The sequence below is a fragment of the Malaclemys terrapin genome, chromosome 11 (genome assembly GCF_027887155.1).
Source record: "Malaclemys terrapin pileata isolate rMalTer1 chromosome 11, rMalTer1.hap1, whole genome shotgun sequence".
Taxonomy (NCBI): domain Eukaryota; kingdom Metazoa; phylum Chordata; order Testudines; family Emydidae; genus Malaclemys; species Malaclemys terrapin.
Window position 1 is genome coordinate 39,937,085 of NC_071515.1, and position 20,895 is coordinate 39,957,979.

Below are 20,895 nucleotides of genomic sequence, written 5' to 3' on the forward strand. Positions count from 1 at the left end.
GCAAGGAGCTCAGGCTAATACAGAAAATATTATTTATTTTAATGTATTCATGGAAATGGGCACATTTCTTTCAGTTAATAAAATAATGTGCATTTGCTAGTACTAAGATGTTGATCAGTGCTACACATTAATTACTGAAGGCTCAAATCCCCACTCAAGATTTGTGGCCTTCTATAAAATGTAAAGACATCAATTTTGGCTGTGCTCCTCGCAGAGCGAGTTATCAAACACTCAGATACATTTCTGAAGTCTTTTTCTGCAGAGACTATAAGTTACTACTTTTAGGGCCCCATCCTGTTTCCATTAAAGTCAACAGAAAAGTTCTTGTTACCTAATGAGAGCAGGATTGTGCTTTTATTAAATACACAGGTTTAACATATAAAACAAAAATTTTATAAAGCATCACAATAATAAATATGAAATACAGTCCCCTTTTTGTTGTTGTATCACACTGTTGTCAAGATTTACACCAATATGGACATATAAAGAGTGTGCTGCTCTCTCATTTAAGACCATCAATTTTTAAGCTTAGAAATGCAATTAAATCAACAGGAAACTGTTTATTTACTGATGGCACAATATGGCCCATAGTTAGTATCTTCTGTGTAATGCACTGAGTGAATTTTAAAGAGTATTATTTGTACTGGTTAATAAAACAGGCCATAATAGCCCCACAGGACCAAATGGAGACGATAGTAGACATCTTTCATTGGAATTTCCCTAGATTTGCTCAGACAATGATCCAAATGCTTTTTGCAGTCAGAGGAAAGATTGAATTATTTTACTTACAGGAGTATTGGACTGTTCTGTTAACTTCTGCTCCCATACTTTCAAACGTCTCTCCCGTTCCTTGAGCTCTTGCTCTTTAAAGCTCAGATCACGCTCCAGTTTCTTCAGCCTCTCTAAGGTTGCTTCAATTTCACATCTGCAGAGAGACAATTTGTTAAGTCTTGTCTTTTTCTGACAGATATAAATTGTTCATAATTCCCACACGAACATTAATTAAATGTGAAAAGCTGAAAAGTACAACACTAACTCAAGCAGTACATTTAATTACCACCAAACACAAAGCCTTTCAGAGCATTAAAAACAACTGGTAATGTTTATACCAGAGGATAAACCAGAATGCCTTACTGTTTAAAAGAAAAAAAAAAAAGGAAAATTCCATCTTTTCTTTTAATATAATGAAATAGGTGCTATCAGTGAAGGAAAGTCGGTTCGGAAGTGATAATAGGGCAATCACTAGCATTGCTATATGTGTAGGCTAACAGCCCCATTTGCTTGGAGTTTATAACTTGGCCATAAATATTATTTGGGCTGAAGCTTGTTATACAGTCTCAGGAGAGGACTTTCCCCACCCCAGTTTCTCAAGATTAAAACATAACAGAAATGTAACCCCACACCAACGCTTTTTGGTCACACTACTTAAAATAATAGAAAGTTATGGGTCACATAGTTTGGATTCACAAGGATTTGGTTTGGACCTCTCTACATCAGACTAGCTTTGATTTTAGAGGCCTTTTGGGTTTTTTGAGGCCCAAATCGTAATATACCTTTACTCTGAAATTAAAAGGAAGGACTCAGAAGGGTGTGAATGAGTATGAGAGATGGGAAGTTAAGGAGGAGTAGGAAAGGGGTTTTCAATACCATTCTTGTAAAGTTTCATCTGTGAGGGGTGAATTAGATGCAAGATTGTTCCCTTCAGCATATTTTCGAATGGCTTGTCCAATCTAGCATCAAAATGTCTCTGAATGGAATATCCATCAGTCCCCTTGGAAGATCATTCAACAGTCTTTCTTTTATAATATACACTAATCTGTATATAATAGAGATGGGCCAAACAAATAATTCATTGACAATAGCACAGGTTTTTCCTTGTGAATAATCAAGAACAGACTTTGATTTGTACTTACTCATTATTTGAAGTTATTTGACTAATGCTTTATATGAACATAGTGTAGCCTGTAGATTGCTGCAAATTGCGTACCCTGATTGCTGCCTCAAGTGTCCAATATTCATGCTGTCTGACTGGTTAGTCACATGGCATTGTTCCTGCTCTCTAAACTCCCATAGGGAGATTTCGAGATGGCCAGACGAACACTTCAGTTGCAAACTCTCCTGAACAACTATTCACAAGGTTTTTCCACCTCCACAAAACAATCGTGCAAACAACATTTGCTCCCACTGATGTTTGCAGAACGCAAATAAAAGGGGCTGCAAACATGGAGCAAAGTGAATTGTAGGTTTATTTGAAAGAATGTAAATATTATTATTTTTTGCAGTGTTCCTCCAAATCTAGCATAAGGTGATTCAGCTGCAACACCCACCTTAAGCAGCTCAGGTTGAAAGTTTGTGAAAGCTCATGTACCATTCCAATTTTTTTTTTGAAAATGATAACAATTAAGTAATTTAAATACTCAAAATCGAATACTTCCCCCCCTTTTTATAAGAAATCTGTCAGAATTTGGTGCTCATGAAAATGAAGAACTTTCATCACTTTGGCAAGCCTGCTAACAAAATAAACTCTGCCGCTACACCTAATATCTTGCATACAAATTACAGTCCTGCCTGGGGGCACTTCTTGAAGTACAGACAGCCAATCATGCTGATTTTACTGTTAATTTAGTGGTCAGAACAAATGTCTATCACATTTATTTTAACATGTGATCTTAGGCAAAATTTTATCTCGGATATGAAGAGGTCAATGATATCCTTTGTGATCACATAAAGCCTGAGGTCATGGCTGAGGTCCCCTACAAACATAAAGGGAAACTCAACCCTCATTTAAAAAAAAAAAAAAAAAAAGAGAGAGAGAGAGAGAAAAGAAAAGAAAAGAAAAGAAAAAAAAAGTAGGCTTGAAAATATGAACTAATGCAAACAGATTACTAGGATTGAAAGCTTGTTGGTAGTTTTTTTCCTAAAGACCATAGGTGATTCACAATCCCTTCACCCAAGGCTATCATTTGAAGGTCCAGCAAACAACATAACCATCAATTCCTTGATTTCCAGGAAGGCCTCAGATCTTGGAGGCCTTGCAAAAACTGCTACAGCCAGTTCTGCAGAAGAGAAAGGTTAATATATTTTTTGACTAAAACATCTAGTCTTTTTAAAGGACCAAGTCTACTAAATATTGTGTAATTTAAAAGGCCTGAAAGTGACAAAAACAAAAAAACTGATGACGTTAATATTCTAACTTACATTATGTACCATGTATATTATTATATCTATTGTGTGTACAATAGGACAATTTGAGGACACTTGTTAGCATTGCTTTTGTTGGTTTGTGTCTCAACTTTATTGCTACTTATATGTAGTTTTATACATTTTAAAATATGTAAATTATAGTTTTCTCTTAAATAAAATTCTGCAACAGGAAAGTCCTGATAACAATAGCTTTCCATATGTCAAAAGCATACTGTGTACTGTAATTATCTCTCTTCATTAGACAGAAACGTCTCTTCTAATAAAAGGTCAGTCTGTGAAAACAGCTGCATTCTGAAAAATAATTCCACTTTATATAATAAAACAGTGTAATTAAAGAGAAAGCTACCGTACATTGCCCAGTTAATGAGTCTGTTACTTCATAAATATAGCAGCTTGAAACATACATTATAAGACATGTGTATCTGTAGTTCTGCAGTTTGATCTTGCTTGCTTGATTTTGTTGAACCATTTCATCCTACAGTCTCAGAGAATGTGTCTTATTATAAATGATACAGACAAAAATCGTGACTGGTATGTGGTGTTTTTTTTAGTTTTGCATTTTCATTGATAGTATTAATGCTTATTTTGCTCTATCACATTTAAATAGCCAGAATAGAGGCTCTCAAAAAAAGGAAAGAACATGGCTAGTATACATGAAAAAATGCATACTAAATACAATCTCTATTTAACAATGAACATTTACATTACTTTTCAACCCTAATAAGAGACCTGCAGAAAGAACTATTAAATATGCTCTTCAAGATAAGTTTTATGTTGTCAATCCTGAGACTGTTAGTCAGAAACAAGAACCTCCATTTGTAAAAATATCAGATATTGGGGAATAAGAAGATCTGGATTACGTTAAGACAATGATAAAAACAGACATATTAAATCAAATACTTTGGATTTTTACCAACAGACATCACAGGAAGCTTGCAATCAAAAACATATTAGAGATGGGACAAATTGTATTCTGCCTATTTTTACTCTGTCCGCTCTGTACAAAATCAACTCTCCAGTTCTCTGTTTCATGCCAGTCAGAGCTACTGTAAGTCCAAAAGCGGAGTCTATGTACTCTGTGGCATCATATAGCCCCTGTGGGGTGCAATTTACTGCTGATCATCATACAAAACAAAAGATTGCTCTGCCCTTTTAAGGGTGAAACAAATGCAAACCGACTTTCCTCAGGAGTGACTGTCTTCAGCCAAATCCCAAATGTAAGTAACAGAGCGTGGCTCACCTCTCCCGGGGTTCTGCAAGGAGAGAGCCACATCCCCGTTCTCATCCTCAGCTCCAATCTTCTCTCTGACTTCTGCAGCCAGTCATCATCTGAGCTAACTCTTGACAGCACTTCCTATTCTTACCTATAGCTGGCCCAACTTGCTACTGGCCAAATTCCTAGGGCATGTCTACACCGGGACACTCAGGAAAGTTAATTCACTGTAACTAAAGGTGTAAATTTAAAGAGCCTGTGGCTGGGTCTACACTAGAAACTTAGCTCAGTATAACTGCATCGCTCAGGGGTGTGAACCCCTGAGCAACGCAGTTATACTGATCTAACGCCTGGTGTAGACAGCACTATGTCAACTGGAGGGCTTCTCCTGTCAACACAGCTACCGGCTCTTGAGAAGGTGGGCTATGTCAACAGGAGAACCCCTTCATCGGCATAGGAAGCATCTTCACTAGGTGCTACAGTGGCACCAGTGCAGCGGTATCACTGCAGCACTGTAATTGTAGACACGCCCCTAGCTAAAGTGCCTTAAAGCCCCTTGTGGCTGCTCTCATTCAGAAGTACAGTGGCCTTAAGTTTGCTTTAGCTTAATCCCCTTGGGCCACTTTACTTCTGAATAAGAGAGTCCACACAGGAATTTAATACATTTTAACGAAGGCTCTTTAAATTTGCACACCTTTAGTTAATTCTCATTATCTTCCCTGAGTGTCCCCACGAAAACATGCCCCTAGACTCAGGGCAAGCAATTGTGGCCCTTATTCTAATCAGCAGTAGAGTAACCCTTTTCATCCCAACTGCTGGACAGAGTTTCCATACATCCCACTATATATACCTCCATACACCCCAGTTTCTTTCTAACTGTTCCACATTTCTCAGACTACTTAACTTAAAATTTATCTTTGCTTCCAAGTGAATTGTTCTTGATCATGAATAAGTTTTTTTCCTCTCCTGTTTCCCTTGTCTATAAGTTTATCAACTCTTCTGAAAAATTCTATAATTCAATTTTACCTTGAAACTGTACTGAAATGCTTTTCCACGGCTAGAACAACACTTTTCACTTGCCGTGCTTTATGTTTACAAAACATTAATCAGTATTCACAGTGCAACAGTTTCTGTGTCCCAAAATGAAATATTTCATAAAACAGGTAAGCCATCTGGAGAAGATTCCTGATAAAGGAATAAACTTACCAAAAGAATAAAAGTTTAATTTTACTGAATGTCAATTCAACAGGTATCTACTTTGCTGAATGGACAAGATTTAAGTGGATAGTTGTTTGGTTCCTTCAGGAATCTGAGTACTTGCCCATCTTTAATATAAATGTTCCTTACCAGATCCATTGGGTTAACTTCTTATATGAAATTTAACACTCAATAATAGCAAAAGGCAGCTATCCGGATTATAAAAAAAAAAAAAAAAAGCAGAAATTACCATTATAGTAGCAGGACTGATCTCACCAAAGTTTAAAGGAACAGTGGCAGAAAATGTGGAGGCTGCTTGTGGTCATGTAATAAACCCCCATGATGAGACTTATTCTTCCAACATTTTTTGCCTTCTGCTTGCTACCAAAAATGCAAAATAGATAAAATGCCAGCCCAGAAATCTGCAAGAATCATGGTGTCCAACAAACAATTCATATCTCAAAAGAATCTGGTGGATCCCTATTTGAGAGACATTCATATTCAAAAGATATCCCAAGCCAAATTGGGGGGGGGAGTGGGGAGGCAGGGGAGGGAAGAAGATAGGGAAACAGATATACTGATTTCTTATAAAAATAAATGTGACAAATAGAAGCCATCCAACAACTTAAGTGCAGTTTAAACAAACATGGAAGAATTAAACACAAGAACAACCCAGATTCCTTCAGCTGATAAATAAAACCTAGCTGAACTTTCGACAAAAATAATATTTTTAGATAGGTGAACATCAATGCATTAGAAATTTGTTGTGTACTGGGCACTTCAAGATCAAATTGCAGATTTTCTAGTATACATGCAGTTTACATTTTATATCAGCAGATGGCGCAAAATGTTAGTATACTGTACTGAGAGCTGAGATGCAGTTACCAGATTCTCTGCTGAGTCAGTGCAGGAATAATGTCAGCTCTAAAACATGCTATTTATACTCTCATCATGTGACCTGGCTCAAACATCCCATCTTGTGCTCACTTTTTCCACACACACACAATAAAATTCCCTAGTTATCAATTTGCCTTTGAAGTTCACCAACAAAGTTTGGGATTGTTTTGTTTAAATCTCATGTCTATAATCTCTTCCTTATTCTCTACTTCCCAGCTCCAGTTTTCTTGAATGTTTTTCTTTGCTTGTTTTCAGAGCTGCAGGCACAGAATATCTGAGTATTTGTGCTCCCAGTTTACCTGGACAGCGGCCAAAGCTTCTTAATATAGACTGCAGTAAGATCATCTGGTAACAATCCTCTGTCTGTGCAGATCTGCTTTCAAAAGTCTTGTCCAAACACTAAGAAATATTGTGAAGCACTAAGCTTACATACTGAGAAAGAAGCTTTTGGATTTCTCTTATGTTATTCTTTGCACACATATAAAACAGATTGAAAACTGGATTAAAAAACTGTTCCAAATAATTGAAAGAGCCTTTGCCTGGGTCTCCATTTGTAAGCATACAACTGGAAACAGGTCGTATCATTTGTTCAGACAATTTTTGTGCATTATCACAAATAATGGGGTTGGCAGAAGTAAGTCCTATCATGTAGATGCACAACTTATAACACCAAGTGGCTGCACATGCAAAGATTCAGACTCATAAATGTAGGCTTGTTTTGAAAACGTGGCCTTTTATGTTCCTTCCCTGTGTAACATGTAATTTGCACACTTCTACACACAGATATGTACAAATGTAGTAATATATAGCTTGAATCACAAACATCTTCACATTAGAGACTAAATACACATACCTGGTTTTAAGATTTGTATGACAAAATCTGTATACATTTGTGATACTTAAAAAGTGTATATTAATAAAGTGTACAGCTTAAGCATATTGACTCATAACTCACGTTCCACAACATTCTGGGTAGTCTTGAAAAAAAACAAGATCAAATATGTTCCAAAAATATCTACTGAACAAGTATTTTGTATTAAGAAAGAGATTACCATCTTTCCCCACCTGAGTCTGATTTCTTCACTTTTTAGTAACTTTAATGCCAGCCACACAATTCATCACTTAACCCTGTGGAAAGAGTCTTAATTTGCCCACATCATTTCACATGAACACCATATCATCTTATTTGGGAAGCAAAGAAACATACCTCCACTCTGCCTTGTTATGCAGGAATGAGTTACACTGGTCTGGAAGGTTACTGTCATTGGACATGGATTCCAGAATTGAAATGATCTGCTTGAAAGATGGCCTTTTCTGAAGACAAAATGATAACAATAATCAGGGTTTTGTTTTAATATCTGACTATGTTAAAACATTAATGGGATTTCTCCTACAGCAAGTGCAAGCACAAGGGTGCAAATAGCACACGAACTGGGATGCTGCCTACATAATTATCAGGTGTTCAGCTCATGGAAAATGATTCTAAACCCATATATTTAAACTGTTTACTTTCCACTGGAAAAGTTAGCAAAGAAACTGGTACAATCTACAGTTGTGGGCCCCCAATCTGCTACTACCACAATATAAATAAAATAATAAACAAATAATAACAACAATAATAATATAATAAGGGATTTATAATGCTTAGAAAGAAGTGTTTCTAGTGCAAAGGAGGAAAATCCTACCTAACAGTCCTAATCTGGGAGAAGGATGCCTCCAAGGGATTGGTAATAACTTTCATTACACAGCTTTGCAACTGCAGGTCACAGGTAGGAACCCAACACTATTAATAGCTGAACAAGCCATTTGGTAGCCTGAGTGTGAGACCTCAGTTCAATTCCTACTGGACAAAGGTCCACATCACAAAAATTGCCCCTCCATAACTGGCACCCTTGTTAATAGTCTCAGACGAGGTCAGGGACTGAACAGACATCAGGACAATTATGGTGATTCCTCCATGACAAAGCTGGGCATATCAGCAAAGCAGTGGGGGGAAAGTTCACAGTACCCATGTGTGTGCTGTTTGTGTCCTCTGCACAACTAAAGGCTGTCATTCTTAAACCCCTTTATGAAAACTAAATTCACTCATCATTCAGAACAGTCAACTTCTCTGCCTTTTCTACTTTCTGCAGTCACAAAGGAAGCTATAGAGTACGATAATTGTTGAAAACTGAAAACGCACAGTTAAATATGTTTCTTGAAAGAGCAGTGACTCCGTTAGTGTGTTTGACAGACCCCAGGCAAGGTTGAGACAAAAGGTTGAGACAAAATGTAGATACATAATAAAGGAATGATGCACATTCTCTCTGCATCTCATCTGTAATTACACCATTTCTGCTAAAATTACAGATGCAGCAATTAAAACGTGCATTTTAATTTGGGTGCACAAAAACAATTAGGAACAATGCTGAGGTGTCTCTCCCAGGAAGATCCAAGTGATTTCTACATTATAAAAGAGAGACAATTTCTTTATTTCAAATGTCAAACAGCATAAAAAAGTGTCAAATGTATAACAAAAAAAGAGACAACCTCTTTATACAGTAGTGCCGCACTATTCAATGCTAACTGGAGGCTTTTTTTGTCTGTCATTTTTTGGACCATCTACACAGTTTTCAGGCAAATGGTGCAGCAAGCAGATTTTCGCTGTGACACACAGCATTTGCCCAGCCATTGCTGTACCTGTGCATTTTCACACCTATCCCATAGAGTTCTCTGCACTGTAACCTGGAACAGTTGCATAATACGGTAGCAGGTGCAAACTTGGCAGTACTTTATTTGTACCTGTTGCTATAATTCTATACATTGTTTCTAGTAAAGAATCCCAGAAGTTTGTTACAATGGTTCTCTCCAAATAGTGAATCCCCACATGCATTATAGAGGACGGGGACTACACCATCACACAATTCCACATGGATGATGCTATGGGTAAAGCTTGGCAGGAGGTTCCCTTGCACCCACTGGCAGATAGGCTCTGTGCTTTGAGTCCCAGAATACAATCATTGCTAGTTTTGAGTGGGGCTGCTCCAAGAGGCCAGGAGCTGATTTTTCAACTTAAGTTTTACTCTTTTCATATATTTAGCTGTTGCTGACACAAATCCAGTGAAATGCACAAAGTCATGGCTGCAGCTACTTGCCCTGTTTTGGGTTTGTAAGTAGCAATGTATGCTAAATGCATTCCTGTAATTTCAATGGCTTTTCCATTGATGTTCCATCTCTGTTTGCCTGGAGTGTGGGACATGCAACTGGGACAGCTCCCAGAACATGTGGCAAACCCCAGACCCCATTAATATATTTGTGTAGTGCTATTAAACATTATACAATCACTTAACAGGTGTGTAGTGTGTCCTTACTAAACTAGTTGCATTATCTGATTTTCAGGAGCAGATGAAGAGGGAGCAGCCCTCACTGATAATGCCACGGTCAGGGCAGGCGGCAAAAGGGGCGTCACAAGCCCCTTGTTACATAAGCAATAGAATACTGAAATTAATACAAGTTTCATTTCCAGAATGTTTGTGCGCATTCTGCTTGATATGTCTTTCTGGGGGTATATGGGAAGTACTGGGCAGGGCTGAGCCCAGTCGACTACTTCTTATGTTGCTCTCAGACCTGCCTAGAACAGTGGGAGGGAATATAACGGTTGACAGAGAACAGAGTTGTCTCTGAAGGGCAGGTGAAAGCATTGAGTGACTGAGTTGTATAAAGCAATACAATGGTCAATACAATGCCTGAGGTTCCTGCACACACCACCACCAAACTCCTAGAATCATAGAATATCTGGGTTGGAAGGGACCTCAGGAGGTCACCTAGGCCAACCCCCTGCTCAAAGCAGGATCAATCCCTAACTAAATCATCCTAGCCAGGGCTTTGTCAAGCCTGACCTTAAAAACCTCTAAGGAAGGAGATTCCACCACCTCCCTAGGTAACCCATTCCAGTGCTTCACCACCCTCCTAGTGAAAAAGTTTTTCCTAATATCCAACCTAAACCTCCTCCACTGCAACTTGAGACCATTGCTTCTTGTTCTGTTATCTGCTACCACTGAGAACAGTCTAGATCCATCCTCTTTGGAACCCCCTTTCAGGTAGTTGAAAGCAGCTATCAAATCCCCCCTCATTCTTCTCTTCTGCAGACTAAACAATCCTAGTTCCCTCAGCCTCTCCTCATAAGTCATCTGCTCCAGCCCCCTAATCATTTTTGTTGCCCTCCACTGGTCTCTTTCGAATTTTTCCACATACTTCTTGTAGTGTGGAGCCCAAAACTGGACACAGTACTCCAGATGAGGCCTCACCAATGTTGAATAGAGGGGAATGATCACATCCCTCGATCTGCTGGCAATGCCCCATCATATACAGCCCAAAATGCCGTTAGCCTTCTTGGCAACAAGGGCACACTGTTGACTCATATCCAGCTTCTCGTCCACTGTAACCCCGAGGTCCTTTTCTGCAGAACTGCTGCCTAGCCATTCGGTCCCTAGTCTGTAGCAGTGCTTGGGATTCTTCCGTCCTAAGTGCAGGACTCCGCATTTGTCCATGTTGAATCTCATCAGATATCTTTTGGCCCAATCCTCTAATTTGTCTAGGTCCCTCTGTATCCTATCCCTACCCTCCAGCGTATCTACGCCTCCTCCCAGTTTAGTGTCATCTGCAAACTTGCTGAGGGTGCAGTCCACGCCATCCTCCAGATCATTGATGAAGATATTGAACAAAACCAGCCCCAGGACCGACCCTTGGGGCACTCTGCTTGATACTGGCTGCCAACTAGACATGGAGCCATTGATTGCTACCTGTTGAGCCCAACGATCTAGCCAGCTTTCTATCCACCTTACAGTTCATTCATCCAGCCCATACTTCTTTAACTTGCTGGCAAGAATACTATGGGAGACCGTATCAAAAGCTTTGCTAAAGTCAAGGAATAACACATCCACTGCTTTCCCCTCATCCACAGAGCCAGTTATCTCGTCATAGGAGGCAATTAGGTTAGTCAGGCATGACTTGCCCTTGGTGAATCCATGCTGACTGTTCCTGATCACTTTCTTCTCCTCTAAGTGCTTCAGAATTGATTCCTTGAGGACCTGCTCCATGATTTTTCCAGGGACTGGGGTGAGGCTGACTGGCCTGTAATTCCCCGGATCCTCCTTCTTCCCTTTTTTAAAGATGGGCACTAAATTAGCCTTTTTCCAGTCATCTGGGACCTCCCCCGATCGCCATGAGTTTTCAAAGATAATGGCTAATGGCTCTGCAATCTCACCCGCCAATTCCTTTAGCACCCTCGGATGCAGCGCATCCGGCTCCATGGACTTGTGCTCATCCAGCTTTTCTAAATAGTTTGGAACCACTTCTTTCTCTACAGAGGGCTGGTCACCTCCTCCCCATGCTGTGCTGCCCAGTGCAGTAGTCTGGGAGCTGACCTTGTTCGTGAAGAGAGAGGCAAAAAAAGCATTGAGTACATTAGCTTTTTCCACATCCTTTGTCACTAGGTTGCCTCTCTCATTCAGTAAGGGGCCCACACTTTCCTTGACTTTCTTCTTGTTGCTAACATACCAGAAGAAACCCTTCTTGTTACTCTTAACATCCCTTGCTAGCTGCAACTCCAAGTGTGATTTGGCCTTCCTGATTTCACTCTTGCATGCCTGAGCAATATTTTTATACTCCTCCCTGGTCATTTGTCCAATCTTCCACTTCTTGTAAGCTTCTTTTTTGTGTTTAAGATCAGCAAGGATTTCACTGTTAAGCCAAGCTGGTCACCTGCCATATTTACTATTCTTTCTACACATCGGGATGGTTTGTTCCTGCAACCTCACTAAGGATTCTTTAAAATACAGCCAGCTCTCCTGGTTTCCTTTCCCCCTCATGTTATTCTCCCAGGCAATCCTGCCCATCAGTTCCCTGGCAAGCAGTGAACCAGGACAGCCACAGGAGTTGTCAAAACTTTGTTCCAAGTCGACATTCACAACAGTATTGGGAATGCTTGTGCATCTATGCATATGAACACCAACTATTTTACAGGCATGGTAGGTACCTGAATCAGCCTTGGCAGGTACCTGAATCAGCCTTGGCAACAGCTTTTCTCTTGAGGGTAGATGGGATTTTGTCTAGAGCCGGAAGGAGGCAACAGGACTACACTGATTTTTTTTTAAGGGGAAGGTACCTTTTAATTTAATAAAAACAATGTAAGCACAGATTGAGGGCTTTTGCTAAGATGTGGAAAAGTAACTAGTGATTTGGGGTGCCCAGCTTGAGATACCTTCTTTTCGGTCAGTGGGTGCTCACCACTTTCTGAAAACAAGACTCCTGAAAGAGGTCTCAAGTTGGGCACCCAAAATCACTAGTCACTTTTTAAAATCTTGGCCCTTACATCTCAATGCCTCATGGAAAAACTTTATAAAAGAAATTCCAATTACAATGAATTCTGGTTAATATTTTCAGTGTTTCCCTTCACTTAATGTTTGTTACTTGGCATGTGTGTATAAAAACAGTACCTTTGATTCTATTACTTTATCTGTTTCTACTTCCTCTCCCAGTTCCCAAGCCTCAGATGGTAATCGTATTTCTAATAATTTATGATGTCGCAGATCAGGTGGGGGATACGCTGTAGAAACATATGAAACTAAGAAATACAAGACCCTGTTTTAAGGTAAACATCTCTAGTAATAAAGAGATCAATAGGGAGAAAGCTTGTGGAAGCAACTCTCTAATATCCTAGAAAAATAGTAGAGATGGGGACACTTGAAAGTGGATGTCTAAGACAAGTAGTTGCCTATTGGAGGTGCTCTTTAATAATCATGATTAATACTTAGCACATAAATTGTCTTTTTAATGTAAAAAGCACTTTACTAAAGTTACTTTAACTTATAGGTTTTACTATATAAATAAAGTTCCTCTATGCATGCTTTATTCATAATAATTTCAATGCAATGGGATAGATAATTTTCTTCAAATAGTAAGAAATTCTATAAAATTGAAAGCAAAGCCTAAAAGCTGACAGACTAATCACAGGAAATCACAGGGGAGTTGCATATTGCAGTATTAAAATAAGGTCACAGTAGTCTATAACAAGGATTGCACTATATCAGGGATCGGCAACCTTTGGAACGCGGCTCGCCAGGCCAAGCACCCTGGCTGGCCAGGCCGAGCACCCTGGCTGGCCAGGCCAGTTTGTTTACCTGCCGTGTCCACAGGTTCGGCTGATCGCGGCTCCCACTGGCCGCGGTTCGCCGCTCCAGGCCAATGGGGGCTGCACGAAGTAGCGGCCAGCACATCCCTCGGCCCGTGTCGCTTCCCACAGCCCCCATTGGCCTGGAGCGGCAAACCGTGGCCAGTCGGAGCCGCGATCGGCCGAACCTGCAGACGCGGCAGGTAAACAAACCGGCCCAGCCTGCCAGGGTGCTTACCCTGGCGAGCTGCGGGCCAAAGGTTGCCAATCCCTGCACTATATACTCCCTCTGAAGTGATGACTTTAACAACAAACAAGTTGGCCACCAATATTTCAGAAGAACCCTTTATAACTAGGGGCTAGGCTGTCACCCATAGATTCCTATGCAGAGAGTCCCTCCACGTGCAGCTCTCTCCTCTTTTACAGAAGAAGGGGTCAACTGCCTTCTCAGCATCATTGCTGGAGATCTATGTCTCACGAGGGAGTGGTCTAAGGAAATGGTTGTTATGCTCCAGCAATTTGCAGAAAAGCAGCATGATGCTGCATTAACTTTTCACCAGAGCTGTCTGTGAACTAAGGGACTCCCTTCATGGGAAACTGGAGGGGGCTAAAGAGTCTGCAGTAAAGACGCACAGAGTCTTCATTTGGAAGACACCGTATTGTTGGTGGATCTCAAGGATCTTGAGGGACAGAACCCTCCATTCATTCAATGAGAGAACATGCCTTGTCCCCCACAGAACAATCTGGGGAAAACCTCTACAAAGGTGGTTTTCTTCCTTCAGTCTCCCTCTCATGTTCTTTCCAAGCGACAAGGCGCTCTAGCTTTAAAGTAGCCAATTCATCCCAGAACAAATCCTGGTCCCACTGAAGCAGTGGCAAAACTCCTATTGACTTCAACAGGACCAGAATTCTGACTCTACCAAACTGAGTAAAGCAATATCATTTTTCTTCCTTAACTATCTTCACAGGAGAAGGAAATGCCTGCTCATATTTGATAACAAAGCTGATGCCATTATGAACTGTTTTCCAGCTACCTCCACAGGTCTCTTTCCAACTAATTTGCTGTGCACAGAATAGGGCAGTGGACTGAACTAAAAATGGACATTTCCCATCATCTATATGAGTCTTTACTTAGTAATTAAAATTAATATTTACTCCTTTAGTTACCCCCACAGGGGCAGTTAAACAGGTGCAAAGGTTTACTAGCTTGACATAACAACTCTTCTTGAAGTTGCTTTTTTATTCTGTTTTCATATTAATTTAGAGCTTGTTCTGACATCCTTATTCACACTATGAAGGGACTTACGTTGCAAGTGCTCCCAATGTGCTTAAGGTGTCAGAATCAGGCCTTTAATTATTACATTATATGTGCTTTGGGACATCTGTAAAGAAATAATTTTATGAAGAAAATTTGTTTTATAGGTAAGAACTAAACTATTTTTTCATTAAGTTACCGAAAAAAATGTATTAGTTCTTCCATCCTACCCTATGCACAGCTCTTCCAGTCAGCATTCCAGTGCTGTCTTCCCTAAACAGGTCTGGCTTTAGAAGGCAAGAGAGGCATCTAGCCATAAATATGTTCTAGATGATCATAATGAAGATCCCTAACTAACGGTTTTGAATTGGTTTGCAGCAGCAGTAATAAGCCAGCTATGCCCTACAAAATAAGAATTTCATACTAAAATGATGAAGACGCAAAAGAAATAGGTACATTTAATGTGAACACAATAAATGAAATTACCTTTGAATCAGCTTCCCAACACTGATGCATCAGTTCTGCAAAACTTCTGGGACAACTGCTTGGAATGGTTAATCTCTGCAATGGAGAAAGGATTCACCAGTTAAATGAAAGCAAAGAGCAATTTATTTTTCTTAATGGTTTAGTCATAATACTTTCTATAAGACTGGTCATTTGATGTTTCAAGCAAAAAGATGAGGCAATTTTTCAAAAGCATTAACAGCATGACAAAACTCCATAATTGAGGAGCAATGTACAAAATCAAAAATAAGACACCATAAGGAACAGGTGGAGCAAATATTCAAACAGAGTATGTTAAAAAACTAACAAATGCCCAATAGATCAAATGAGGCAAGCCCATGGAAAGTCTCGCAAATGACTATTAAATGTTTAGATCAATTAACTGCATTACTGGGTGTCCACAGATGTACCTCAATATAAATGTAATGTGGGAGAAAACTTAACCCCTTTCTCCCACATAAAGTAATCCAGCAAAATTTTACTAAAATCACTGTTGATATCACAGAGAAATGGAGGAGGCGATGAAGTTAAAAAAATAAAATAAAAGAGAGATTTCTATGAGAACCTTACTCCACAAGATAAGTTTCATGAAGCTTAAGTGGTCAGATTAAGTAATTGTGATATCAGTAGCTCAAAAAAAGAACTCAAGGATCAAAGAGAACTTGTATATTAAGTGGCTGAAGAAGGCCAGTACTAAAACAATTAGCTGCAGGTTACAACCAGGACTGCTACAACAGGGAACCAGTTCTAAATCAATTTGGTTTCCTTTGTAGGGAATTAGAAAGATAACTAAGACAGGCTATCCTAGAGGCAACTTTTAATTTGCAACTCTTTCTCCAGTCTGGAAAGATCCAAACCCAAATCCCACTACATTTGATGAAATGACTATCTTTATCGCATTACATTTATAAGGAGATACCGCTGGGCTCTCAGTTAACTGACTTCAGATGTTTGATACCAACTAAAATAGATATGTAAATACACAACAGAATGGTTCTTCATTGGAGGATCGTGAAGGACCTAGAAATCTGAGAGGCCAAGTTGGAAAAATGATTCTCTAGTGCTATAAACAGGACAGAGGCATATAAAGATGATCTAATCAAGATATTATAGTTCCATTCAAACCAACTTGCTACCCCAGGCACTTTGCTGCACTAATTCTGGCACTGCACAAGTAAAGCAGAGCAAGTTGTATCAAATTATACCATTATATTACTGCAACGTGACCTGCAAAGCCATATGAGCCACAGCATGCCAAACTAGGAGTACAACAAATTTGTCTGCATAAGCATTTAAACAAGACAAAAACTGGAAACATGAGATACTCAATAAAGATATTACTGGAGTGTAATCATTAAAATAATGCATTGCTGGTGAAAAAGCTTTCTGCACAGGAAATACACTGAAATTCCTATAGTGCATGAACAAATTGCACTGCCATTTGATACTCGGTCAAGTCATTTGCCTAAAAATATGTCTGCTAGTCTTGCTATGGCATTTGTCTTTAACCCTCACTGTTCACGTAGATGGAAAATAGGTTACCAGGAGACATGTAATCATCAATTACAGCTGTCTTATGTGTGCAGAATGTAATTTGTCAGGCAATATATAGGTAGCATATTCCAAGGCTACCATACCATAATAAAGAAGATATCTCTCAGTACTAATTTGTCATTAGCTAATGCCAACCATAATTTGAGCATTCACATTGGGGGTGAAGCAGGTCTGGATTAAAAAGGAAAATATTCGAGCAGGATGAAATTCACCTTTGTGCAGAGGACCCAAACAAGACCAGGCACCACTGAAGTCATACTTAACCTCTTAGGAACTCCCTTTGCACCAGGTTGATCTTTGCCCTCAGTGAGTATGCTTTAGACTCAGTTCTGCACTGACTTTTAGAGGGAGAAGAATGCAGATTGGATCAACAGTGTGTTTAATTCTGTTCTGAATCACACATATGCAACCCCATTGACACCAATAGGGTTTGCACTGGTTTATTTGAGAGAAGAACCTGCCCCTTTATATTTATTTACTTACTGTGAGAGACATACATTCCATTTTCCTTCTGCTGGAGAAGTGAGGAATAGGAGAGCAAATTAATATTTTGCATGACTGTTATTTTGCAGGACTGTGTTGGGCACATTCAATAGATTGTGATCAGATTCAAAAAATACTGTCAGTGTCAATCCATTTATTGCACCACTTAGGAAGGAAGATTGCATAAGAAGCACCACCATCCTGTTGCAACTATCATCTAGTACTGAGAAGTTCATGAAGGACACTTGTTTTTTTCTTAAGCTTCTTCTGGCTGTAGTAAGGCAGCATGTCATGCCCACATTTTGCTTATAATATATTTTAATAGTTCCTTGCTTTGGAAAACCATGAGGAAATATATTTGTACCCTTTAACATCTTTCAACCGAAGATCAGTTCTCTTCACCGAATTTTAAATGGTCTGGTATTGTACGGCAGATCCTGCATAAACCTGTGTACTTGATATGCACAGGAATGCCATATACAGTATACGGAAAAGTTTCTGGTCTCTCTCTCCAAAATAACTTGGCATTAGCTGTATGAGGCTTTTCCCATAGTGGGAGAAGGAATCCTGTTATGTTTCCTGTTCTGATAATATTATTCTGTAGAAGACTGAGTTCATAAGGCTTCTCTCTATTAATGTAGCATTTCCAACTAATCTGGACATCTCATGTACTTCGACAGGGAGTAGAACCAGTCCAGTTCCCAAACAGAACTAAAAAAAATACAAAGGTGTTTCTCTCTTCATTTGTCTCTCCCTCTGCTATTTAATATTTAACTCGATTTTATTTAAGTATAAAGTATTTTGGGAAATAGTTTGTATAGAAGAATATAAAACTGTATTGTAGAGATACTGGGTTGTATTATAATGTTACCCAAACTTCCACTGTGTCTAGATAGTAGAGGTTTCCTCTTAACTGAGATTTCCATGCTTGTCTGTGTGTGGTATAGTCCCAACTTTAAATGTTTTTTAAATGTAGTTACTGTCTTTGATATCAAAGAACCATGTGTTCAGACATATAGCTCACATGCCCAACTAACTGAAAGCCTCATTTTGTGGGAAGAAGAAAAGCGAGGCTGGGGACACTGTACAAACGGTGTTTACACCACTGAAGTTCTTTTGAAATGGAAAGACTCTGCATGAGGAAGCTTGCAGCTATGCCACAGCCTTGCCAATCCCAGTGAGGAGCTCATCTTCAATGTAGTGTTGAACGTAGGTGGCAAAACTGTAATTTCTCTCTTTTTTTTAAACTATTTTTTCTTCTTTTATTTTTGAAATTCTCATCTAAGCGGCAGTTTCTTGTACTATAGTGACTCCTGCTGGGAGAGTTAAGTTGAAGTAGCTGAAGGTCTCTTACAGATATATCAACTCCCGGCCAGTAAAAAGATGTCCTAAACGCAGGAGATGGAGTTAAACTGTTCCCCTACCTTGGACGCAATGGCTTCTTTCATCACTAAGAACAAACCCCTAGGTTTTACAATTGAGACTGAGAAACTAGTACAGTACTTGTACAATTTTTGATCTACAGCATCACGACGTGAAGCTGCAACAATTAGATGTAAAGGGTCCATTCATGAGGAATAACATCACTTTGACCCTTTGTGTTAGCTCCTACTGCTAATCTTTCCATACGCGTGAACTTACTTTCAATTTGAAGAAGATGAAAAAGTCTTTTGCAAAACCCCAATACTGTTTTCTGATCTATGTACCTGAATGTAGAAACGTAGTCTTACCTCGTTTTTTTCCACTACAAGCCAAGCTACTTGTAATCCTTCCAAGCCTTTAAAGGGGACCTCCCTTGTTAGCATCTCCCAGAGAACCTGGAGCAGAAAAAAAGAAAAGAATTTTTATTTCTGTACTTTGTATTTTAAATACATCATTAAACCCTGATACAGCACTATCTGTATCCAATTAATCGGCAACCAGATCCCATTTGCAGTAACTTGGACAAATGTTTGTGTGCAAGATCCTCTCACTAAATTAATTTTAGTATTTCTGTTTTTTCCTCTAAAACAAAACCAAATAAAAAACTGGATTGTGTGGGGCCCAGTGACTGCAATTTTGTGAAACCCATAGGAAATATTCTCTTCTTTCTTTATACCATAAAATGGTGGTTCAGCCTTGCAAGATAGTGAACTCTTTCTCCCCAACCCCAACTAGACAAACCTTTTCATTATAATAATTCTACATTTTTAAACATTTCTATACAACTACAAATGGCGCCTCTTAGTAATCACTATCTGAGTCAATAAGCTTTTAGCTTCTGATACATGCTTATAACAAAACACCCAATCCAAAATACACTTTTAAAGTAATATAATAATTGTTGCTGTCAACAAGTTTGTGATGATATTAAACTAAGTGGTATCGCAGATATCGGATATTAATATTTTATCTTTAATCTCCCTACAACAATAATTTATCTTCAGACATGGGAAGATCTCCTCCATCTGCATACACATGTAACATTTTTGCATATATTGCACCAACTCATTAAATCAAATGAGAATCTGAGAATCTCAACTACTTTGTAAAAATATCAACATCACCAAAAGAGCTAAGAATCAATAAACCCAACTTCTTTTTCTACTGTAGAGACATAATATTGGAGTTCAATAAGTTAAAAGTCACTCTTGTCTCCATTCATACATATATCTACAACACTCAATCTCCATATATATATCTCTTGATACAGATATAAAAAACTATATAAAAACTTTTTCTTCAGCTCAAAACACACCAAAAAAGGGGCCAACATTTATTGACCACTTAGCCAAAAGTTCCAAGCACCTTGTATAAGTCTTGATATCCCTGCTATTTGGGCTAGTACTCAGGCTTAGTCAAGCCACATCATTTTCAATGAATTATGGCCAACTTTGAAGGTAATTAGTAGGAACATGCAAGAACATTGGCAGACACTGTTCAAGCAGAAAAATCAAATGAACAGGGTGCTATATCAAAAGAGCTGCTGAATAATTCTGTTTGAGCCAGAATCTGATTAGTAAAGGTAAAAGTATCTTAGAAGAAGTCATTGTATAAAAATTTTTCAAGGGAAAGTATTCATACAGGTACCCAGTCCCCTGTATGGCTCAATTCATTCCCTTTAGAAGAAGGAAAATACACCTCAATGTGTTATTCCAGTTACCACACATCTGCTGGTAAGGCTGAGGAAAAGAAGGGAATTTAACTGCAAAATAAGTAACTGATTTGGTGTACCCATGAAGCTCAGGCACCCCAATAAGCAGTCAGCATAAAACAAAAGCCACCCAATTGTGCAGGTGAACAGATTCACAGAACTACCTCATCTATATAACTGTAGGGCTATTGTGCCCTATGTACTACAAAACCCCTCAGGGAATCTCACTAAAGATCACACATCAAATGTATAAGAACGGTTAGAATTGTAAAATATTATTTAAAATTCTTCAGGTGAACAATATT

The 20,895-nt window shown here is 39.0% G+C and overlaps 1 protein-coding gene across 3 annotated transcripts in view; it reads right to left on the reverse strand.

Annotated features, from left to right (window-relative positions):
• MAP3K20 (mitogen-activated protein kinase kinase kinase 20) overlaps window positions 1–20,895 on the reverse strand; it is a 130,236-nt gene that overhangs the window by 42,559 nt on the left and 66,782 nt on the right. For all 3 annotated transcript variants that reach the window (XM_054043675.1, XM_054043673.1, XM_054043676.1), the window contains exons 8-11: window positions 19,188–19,274; window positions 15,403–15,477; window positions 7,719–7,825; window positions 790–925 (exon numbers count right to left, since the gene is read on the reverse strand). In XM_054043675.1, coding sequence (XP_053899650.1) covers window positions 790–925; window positions 7,719–7,825; window positions 15,403–15,477; window positions 19,188–19,274 — 405 coding nt within the window. The remainder of the gene's footprint in view (window positions 1–789; window positions 926–7,718; window positions 7,826–15,402; window positions 15,478–19,187; window positions 19,275–20,895) is intronic.